This window comes from Parasteatoda tepidariorum, chromosome 2 (genome assembly GCF_043381705.1).
Source record: "Parasteatoda tepidariorum isolate YZ-2023 chromosome 2, CAS_Ptep_4.0, whole genome shotgun sequence".
Classification (NCBI taxonomy): Eukaryota; Metazoa; Arthropoda; class Arachnida; order Araneae; family Theridiidae; genus Parasteatoda; species Parasteatoda tepidariorum.
In genome coordinates, this window is record NC_092205.1 from 94,640,295 (window position 1) to 94,649,978 (window position 9,684).

The 9,684-nt window shown below is 34.8% G+C and overlaps 2 protein-coding genes across 2 annotated transcripts in view; one reads left to right on the forward strand and one right to left on the reverse strand.

Moving 5' to 3' along the window:
• LOC107440415 (uncharacterized) overlaps window positions 1-154 on the reverse strand; it is a 28,001-nt gene extending 27,847 nt beyond the window's left edge. The window contains exon 1 of the mRNA XM_071177029.1: window positions 41-154. Coding sequence (XP_071033130.1) covers window positions 41-154 — 114 coding nt within the window. The remainder of the gene's footprint in view (window positions 1-40) is intronic.
• An 8,200-nt stretch (window positions 155-8,354) lies between these two features.
• Window positions 8,355-8,954, forward strand: LOC122270579 (speckle-type POZ protein-like). Its single transcript, XM_043048452.1, has one exon. The coding sequence runs from the start codon at window positions 8,355-8,357 to the stop codon at window positions 8,952-8,954; it is 600 nt and encodes a 199-aa protein (XP_042904386.1).
• Window positions 8,955-9,684: the final 730 nt, after the last annotated feature.

Sequence of the window (9,684 nt, forward strand, 5' to 3'; positions counted from 1 at the left end):
TTAAAAATTTGATCGGTAAGATAGCAAAAATGAATTTTACTGCGCCGATAATCGGTGCAATAGACACTCCGTTCAGCATAACTAAGGCAAGTTGATGACGGTTGCTGACAGGCATTTTTGAAGCTCTTTGCAGTATTTTGCTTATAGCTCGCATATCTTAGAGTGACAAATAGGATGAAGTTTTTACAGAAGTTAAGATTTTAACAATATAAGCATGAATTATTTTGGAGTATTATTACATGAATTTTTTGGTTGTTGTTGTAGTTCATTTACATCGCACTAGAGCTGCAAACTGGGCTATTGGCGACGGTCTGGGAAACATCCCTGAGAATGATCCGAAGACATGTCATCACAATTTCGATCCTCTGCAGAGGGGAGGGCATCCCACTTCGATAGCCCGACGACCTGCACGCAAAGTCGAGCACTTTACGGTAGAACAGTTTAAACGGGACCAATACAGCATACCCTCGGTCCCTACACAGACTGATCCAAGTGGTCACCCTATTCTAAATTTTCTTTAATTTTAATTACGCAAATATTTTAAAAAACGTAATTTTATAAGGCAAAATGCAAAATTGTAACGAAATCGATCCAATAGTTTCTGAGAAATAGAATTTTTAAAAATTTCTTTTTTTTTTTTAATTCGATTTCTCAGAAAGTTTTCTTTTTTTTTCTTCCCCAATGCCCAGCTGTGTTAACATTTTCGTCAATTCAGGCACTTACAGGGCGATTTTGTTGACTTCTCTTTCAGGGGCACCATATTAGGTGGGTCAACGATTACTGTGGGAGCAACTCCCACAGTAAGGACAGATAGTACAGAGAAGGAAAGAACATTCATGCCTTACCCGGGATTCGAACCCAGAACCTTTCTGATGCAAGGGCAGTTCCCTAAACCCTACACAGACCGGTCGGCTTTCTCAGAGAGTATTTGACCGATTTCGAATAAACAATTAGAATTATTTTTTTGTAAACAAATTCTATAATTGTGTGAATTTTTTTTTCGAAATCCCTTAACTAGTTCTTGAGATATGGTGAAATTTGCAAAAAATAAAATTAACATTTACAGATCCAAACTTTCGACCCTATGACCTCATATATTTTGGGGTTGGAAATCATAATCCGTCGGAAAAAAAAAGGTTTGTTCAATCGATTGAACAAAAAGTACCTTTTCTGATCAGAAAAAGTACTTTTTTGTGTCTGATTTCGTAATTCACAATATCGTCTACTAACTAATTAGCATATTTGAGGCCACCCTCTCAAAACAATTTATTTGAAAGCTTGAGCGCGAAAATAGTGAAAATATAAGCATGTTTTGTTTTAGAATATTGTTACAGGAAAAAACTATACAAAGTCTTATAAAATTCTTCAAAAATAATAATAATAAATAAATAAAAATGTAACTTTGGGGGAAAAATTTGTTAAACTAGGTGTCCCGTCTCTACTTTAAAGTAAATATAAAATTCAAATAATGTGTAATCTATTTAAAAAGTCATATCTTTAAGAACTTTTTATAGAACACAAGCTCTTAACGTGAAAGTTTCGAAGTATTTTAAAACATTTCAGCTTTTTCATTTATTTGGCCTTTACAGAAAAAAATAGGTAAAGCTGAGGGAAACTATAATTTTGTTTGGAAAAAGGTGGAATTAAAAATTTTTTTTTTTTGATATACACGGAGAAAAAAAATTCTGATCAAATTACCACACTGTATGGTAAAGACATTTACAATTAAAAAAAATAAATCACAATTCTGGTAATAAAACCAAAATATACTGCATTCAAATCATTCATTTGGTAAATTTTTCGGTAGCGGTTTGTTAAAAATTCTGGTTCTCAAAATTCTAGTTCTTATTACTACACATTTAGTAACAAATAGTAAATCGAAAATTAAGTTAATCATATTATAAAACCATATTTTACTGTTAATTTTACCACAATCAGTACCAAAACGATTCGGTAAAAAATAATCGAGCTTTTTGATGTTCTTAAAAAAGTTTAATTAATTGAAAGGTGGATTAGAGGAATATTTCGAAAAATAAAAAATTCAATTTACCTCTCTAAAAGGATAGTCTGGCCAGGATAGTCTGGTCGGTAGGGAGCTGGGCCCATGTCCGAGAGATCGTGGGTTCGAACCCAGGAGGTCGAAGTGTAGTAAATAGTGACTGATGCACGTTAAATCTGTCGAGTCTCAAAGTCCTCCATGTACCCATAACAAATCAATACCTCTGGGGGTACTGAATTGGAGATCAATCGCTCTCTGATCCAGGTCAAAAATTACGATCTGTGGATGAATGAATGGGTCCGCCCTATAAACGGGTGTGACGTGTCTGTGGCTGAAGACGAATTCTTGACCATAGATGACGCCACTGAAAGACAAGAAACGCACACTCTGTCTTAAATTTGCTCGGTTTCACCAAGCAGGCTTACTAGTGAGGCAAGTTGCATTAGAAACAACAACACCAACAGAAGTAAGTATAACTTCTCTTGATATCTTTTTTATTTGTGAAATAAATATTATTGTCAATTATTAGATGTATTTTAAAACTTAAAGTTTAATTAACTCAAAGGTTAATTCGAAGAATATTTTAAAAAGTAGTAAATAAATAAATAAATTACCTCCCTAAAAGTAAGCATTGCTCTCTAGATATTTTTTTTTATTATAGAAATAAATATTACATTGATACACATCCTGTACTATTTAAGTATTACGCAGTATTGAATTAAGCATGTTGTAATACATATATCTATTGGGCTTAAAGTGCTCGAATGCATTTCTATAATTGCTCTCAAAATTTATTCTGAAATCAGCTTAAATTCTACCCAATAATACTATAGAACATGATTCAGTTTAGTTTAGGTGTTAATTAGAATAGTTATTAAATGTCGATATCATATTTCAAGCACTATTGTTAAGCCTAATAATTAAAATGCTGTAAGTAGAGTAAAAGTAATACTCATTGTTTATTAACTAGCAAAAATTAATGTACCGCTTTCAGTTTATGATGGATACAGATTTCGTATAAATACAATTGTTTTGTTTAGTTTAAATTTTTTTTGTTGCATTTTCTAATATATTTTTTTTTTGCTAAGATATAGAATAGAGGAATTTCTATGATCTGTCATTTGCTTTTATTTTCCTTTTATTCTTGCAATACCGTCATGTGGGGTAACTTTGTGCAAATTCGAATTTGACACTTTTTTAGTGCTGCTATTCAGTATTATGTTTTTTTCACATTAAAAATGAAAAATGATTGCCTTGAATGATGAAAAATGAACATTCATATTCCTGTATTCTAACAGATTTTACCTTAAATAAAATTTAAAATATGGATGGCTCTTAGTAATTAACGGTAAAGCCAAAATATTTCTTTCTAAATGTCTATAATGAGGTATTCAATTTTTACTTAAAAAATAGTTTGAATTGTGAAAATCTTAGGTTTTTAAGTCAAATCTTTTGTATGAGTAAAAACAGACAAATAAATACATTAAATAGTGATGTTTCTTTCTAATTAGTTTGCTTTGCAGTGTCCTCCCTGTCCCGCAGTGGACTGATGGTAAAGACGCGGTTCCCAGCAGATCACCGCAGTCGAGCATCACTGGCTGCGGTCAATGTGCGGGTGGGTGAGCACTTCGATCAGCCTGCGTAGGGACCGAGCGTGAGCGGTATCGGTCCTCGTTAAAACTGTTCTACCGTAAAGTGCTCAACTTCGTCGTGCTTCGAGTTTTGGTGGCTCGAGGTCGTCGAACTACCAAAGCAGGGGAGCCATCCCCTCTGCAGAGGATCAAAATTACGATGGCGTGTCTTCGAAACATCCTCAGGGATGTTTCCCTGACCGTCGCCAATAGCTCATTGTCCAGCTCTAGTACGACGGTAATAAAGTACCTACTGTGGCGTAACTACCACTACGAAAATTAAACACCAATTCGCTAGTATATAAGACATGTTAACTTGATTCAATCTTGAGGTACCTTTCAATAGTAGAAGGTTGGCATAGTCGATATTACATTTCCCCACACTACCTATCTACTACATATCCTGTCCAGCCGGTCTCGCAGTAAATCCAAACGCTTAGAATGGAGGTAGAGAGTTTGTGTCTCTCCGTAATCATGGATGCATCTGTGTTATGTCCTTTTGATTTTTTGAAAGAGGAATTAATTTTTCAGCTTTGACTCTAATAAGTACGCATGTGTATGAGTAATAATGAGTAAATAAAAGCTTCTTTTAAGATACACGCGCAGTTTTGTGAACAAACAATGGTTTGTAAATTCGTGTCAAATTTAAGAACAGATAGCACAGATTTGAGAAGACAACACAAGAGTATTGAACCGCGGATGTTCTTTTTTTATTTTATTTTTTAAATGCCACTGTCCGGTACATCCTACACTAATTTTCTCTTTCAGGTTAAGTGTCATAACTCTTACAGTGATGTTTTTTTCTTATGTACCCTAATCAATTCTTAATAATGACCATAAAAGCTGGTAAAATTGAAATTCACGATTTTTCAAAAAAGTCATTGATTAAATTATGGAATTTAATCAATAACTAAATAAATTATGGAATTTAATCAATTTAAAATTTGTTGACAATTCAGTAAAATTTTTTGTAACAAATATTAAAGCAAATTTTTTTTCTATACGCATGTAATTTTGCACGATATTTAACTGAAGCATCAAATAAAATTAAATGTATTACATCAATTAAGTATTATTATTTTATAAATAGAATTAGTCCAGCAGTGGAGTTAAGACACTGTTCCCAGCAGATCACCGAAGTCAAGCATTACTGGCTGTGGTCAGTGTGCGGGTGGGTGACTACTTGGATATGTCTACGAAGGGACCGAGGGTGTGCCGTATGGGTCCTCGTTAAACTGTTCTACCGTAAAGTGCTTCACTTCGCTAGCAGGTTGTCGGGCTACCCATCAGCAGAGGATCAAAATTGTGATAGATCATTCATCTTCATCCTCAGGGATGTTTCCCTGACCGTCTCTAATAGCCCATTGTGTAGCTCTAGTGCAGGGACGGGCAAACTTTTTTGGTCAAGGGCCAAAATTCGAGGAAAAAAAAGTTTAGTGGGCCAAGTAAGTACTTCTAAAATTAAAATAAAAAATACGATATACAAGTTTTAATTTAGATATTTAATGAGATGAATGAAATTGCGATTTTATTTCCTTATATTGAGGTTCGAAGTGAGATGTGCTTATTTTAAGGAACGAGGCTAAATGCTTGTCTATTAGTCTACTTCTAAAACGATTTTTCGTAAGGTTCATAGCTGAAAACACTTGATCACTTATATAAAATGAAGCAAGCATAGCACTGATTTTCGGGACATGAGATCAAATTTTGGAAACTAACTTTGGGTAATGATTTGTAAAACTCCAACTTTGGCTTATTTAGAAACAACTGCTTCCGCTGATTGTTGGATTGCAACTCAATTAATTCCAGCTGCAAATCCGACCTCACTGTTTCACAATAATGCTGAAAGGCATGGTAAAAATATCTAATTCTGTTTGAATAGCACTGAAATCTTGAAATCAGCGTTCAAATTCAAAACAGAGTTTTTTCAAGCCATCTTCATAATTTAAGCTTTTCCTTATTTACTAAGGGTATTGAATTTAACCTCGAGAAATAAGACAAGTCGTTCTTAGCTAGCTGCCCAGAAAACAGATTAAGCTTCAGTTTAAAAGATTTAAGATGGGCCCAGATATCATTGATGAATTCATTTTTCCCTTGTGTCTTAACATTCAAGCTGTTCATCATTGAACGCATGGCACTCTAAATCAACTTTGCGTTTTTTAGTAGCTTTTAGGGGGGTTAAAAAGTTTACAAATAAGTCAAAAAAGCACTAGCCATTTTATAAATTTAATAATTTTACGATTATTTACAATTGACATATGTGTGTAATTTTTCCATATCCAATAAATGTTAGAACTCGCTCCGGCAGAAAAATCCACTCGTTGGAGATTAAAATGCGCAGTCTGCCACATGTNTAAGACACTGTTCCCAGCAGATCACCGAAGTCAAGCATTACTGGCTGTGGTCAGTGTGCGGGTGGGTGACCACTTGGATATGTCTACGAAGGGACCGAGGGTGTGCCAGATGGGTCCTCGTTAAACTGTTCTACCGTAAAGTGCTCCACTTCGCTAGCAGGTTGTCGGGCTACCCATCAGCAGAGGATCAAAATTGTGATAGATCATTCATCTTCATCCTCAGGGATGTTTCCCTGACCGTCTCCAATAGCCCATTGTGTTGCTCTAGTGCGACGCAAATAAGCTACAACAACAGCAACGAAAAATGGAATTATTACCAATGTTAAACTAAAAAAATTCTTGCTTAGTTTTATAATTAACATTCGCCGTAAAATGTATTATTTAGTATTAATTTTTTCCAGAAAAAAAAACAAATAACGCAGTTCAAAGTTTAAGCGCAACTGTCAACGGCGTTTACAAAGTCACGCTTCGAGTTACACGTTAATATGTCTTGGTTGTTGTTGTTGTAGTTCATTTACGCCGCACTAGAGCTGCACAATGGGCTATTGGCGACGGTCAGGGAAACATCCATGAGGATGATCCGAAGACATGCCATCACAATTTTGATCCTCTGCAGAGGGGATGGCACCTCCGCTTCGGTAGACAAACGACCTGCAAGTGAAGTTGAGCACTTTACGGTTGAAGAGTTTAACGAGGACCCCATACCACACACCCTCTGTCCCTACGCAGACTGATCCAAGCAGGAACACACACGCACACTGACCGCAGCCAGTGATGCTTGACTTCGGTGATCTGCTGGGAACCGTGTCTTAACGACCAGTCCATTGAGGGATGCCGACGGCAAGGGAAACACACCTGAAAATGATCCGAAGACATGCCATCATAATTTAGATCTTCTGCAGAGGGGATGGCTTACCCGCTTTGGTAGCTCGATGATCTGAGCTCGAGGTCGAGCACTTTACTGTAGAACCTGAATAGCCTGGTTGAAAGGGCACAAGAGATCGTGGGTTCGATCCCCGCCGACCGAAGACTCCTTGTGCAGTGAAATGGTGACCTCCATGTTCCCATAACAAATGATACCTCTGGAGGTCCTTATCCAGGAGTTTCCTTGCCTTCAAAGTAAAAAGTTACTAAGTAAAAATTGTCAAATACTGAATAATCGAAGCAACGGTTAAGTAATTTCAATAATTTTCCGATTATTTGTTCAAAAGAAAATGATTATAGCTCTGAATAAGCATGAGATTGTGGCGTCGTGCTGCATCAATTTATGAAAAAATCGAACAGCTTCCTAAGAAACTTACGAAGCTGTTATGAATATCGGTTATCTGGCGTAAAATACGGTAGAAAATGATTGAGTATGGCGCCAAACATTATTTTATATCCAACGTTTGATAAAGTCTCGTGTAAAAAGTTTAATCCTGGGGAAAGTTAGAGTTTAGATTGCTCCTGTATAATCTGCTGTCCCTTTTTCCAAATACCAATAAGGATTTTTCTGTCTTTTTAAATAATGTCAGTAGACGTAAGGAGGTATAGATTTTGTTTAACATGGAGAATTAATAACTTCTCATTTTGTCATCTCAAATCTATTTCAAGTAAATGTTTCACTGACGAAATTCAGGTGTCCTGGCAGATGAATTTATATCCAGACTATTCAAATAGTGCGGTCGGAATTTGGTGTGATTTATGCAAACGTCGGGGTGATTGGAATACTATTACTGATTTCAAAATAGAAATCATCGGACCAAGTGGTCGCATACTAGGAGTTTATGAAAAGTAAAATGCAATTTTTGAAGAACGTAAATTTAGAGAAGGAAATATTCTAGTTGAAAGATCTCGTGTGGAACGGGATATTTTGGAAATGGGGGAAGATATTCTGACAGTTCGTTGCTATATGTCTAGTGCGGAATCCATTGAGGACACCTCTTTGAATTGTTTTACTCGAACTAAAATTATCGTTAATCGTGGAAGTCTTCTATTGGAGTGGACGAGACGTAACGAACTAAGAACGCTGTTTGAGTCTGACGTTAAATATGAGTGCATCGGGACTGAATTCATCCGATTTCCAGATATGAGTGAATATCGATACTGTTTCGTTAAATCTGAAGACGACGTTGAAAAAAAATTATTGCTAATTGTGTTTCAAGTCAATGTGTCGAATGCAGAATTAGTTTGTTAGATGTCAATGACTGCCAAGTACTCTTTATAAAGGACAGGAACCGGTTTTCAGAAGGTGAGCATTCGTGGATATTGCCTAAATTCTTCACCATCTCTTATCTGAAGGCTAACCAAAGCAAATTTGTGCGTATTTACGGATATATGTGTATTTTATGCAAATTATTTTCTTTTGGAGGTATAGAATCTCAAGAAGTAATGTATGGAAACCGTAAAAAATCGTTAGCTATTTATACTATTAATCGCAGTGGTAGTGTTATCATTAACCACTCCCTACAGAGCAATATTCGAAATTTGCTTTCTAATAAAAGTTCCTGTGACGTTAAACTCCGAGTGAGAGATGAGATTGAAGAAGCTCACAAGTCAATTCTAGTCGCTCGGTCTCCGGTATTTCATGAAATGTTCCAACAAGAAATGCTTGAAATAGTGGATATCCATGACGTCGATATTGCCACTCTTAAGTTGTTGCTGAACTTTTTCTACTCTGATACAGTGGAAAAAATGGATTATAACTGTGTCAAAAAACTAGTGATCGCTGCCCATTGCTATGGTGTTCCTCACCTGAAGGAAATTTGCGCATCCTCTTTGGAGTCTGATATGTCCGAGAAAAACGCTTGTGAAATAGCATTACTTGCAGAAAGAGTTCACCATGCAGACTTGAAGTCTTTTGCGCTGCATTTTATCGCTTATCATCACACGGATATTTTCATCCAGCCGGATTGGTTATCCTGGAGTAAATATAATATGGAATTGGCGGCAGAGGTATTTCAGAAATTGACCGAACAGCAAAAAAATTGAAAAACTTTTTTTTGTTAAAATGGGATCTGTTTTACATTTAAAAACAACAGCACTTGGCTTAATATTCTTATGTTTAGAAGTACAAAATAAGTTGTTAAACTCGCCTGTTTAATCTTTAATCTGAAATTTTTTAAACTAAAACTATTACTAAATTCTTCATGTTAATTTAATTTTGTATCTTAAATGAATTGCATAAAAATAATTATTTATTTACAAATTGCTAGCATATGGGGAGATATTATATTGTATTAAATTATTTAATTGTATTAAATTATTTAATTGTATTAAATTAGTAGTTGCAGTATACGTACTATGTTATTTCTAATTTCATTTATTGTGTGGTTGCTTTGAGTTGCATTTAAATCAGGATTCGTTGATTTAAATCATCGTTAATTAAATCGTTTAAATCAAGTTATATTTTGATATAATCTCTGATTTAAATCAAATCATTTTTTTAAAAGATTCAGAAATTTATTACCTGGTTGATTAAATAGTTTTAAAATTTATTGTAGATACATTGCTGTGTTAATAAGTTTTTTAATTAGCAAAATTACATTACTTGATGTGTAATACTTCTGAAAAATAATACTTTATAATACTTATACGTTATAATACTTATGAAATGACATTTAACAATCGTATAATTTATTTGAATTTTCTGGAACTGAAATAAAACGGAAAATATAAGAAGTTTTTTTACATTATATAAAAAATCATTGTCATTTAAAGT

What these genes read in the sequence shown, in the direction of transcription:
- LOC122270579 (XM_043048452.1), top strand. Translation starts at nt 8,355, where the DNA reads ATGTATGGAAACCGTAAAAAATCGTTAGCTATTTATACTATTAATCGC.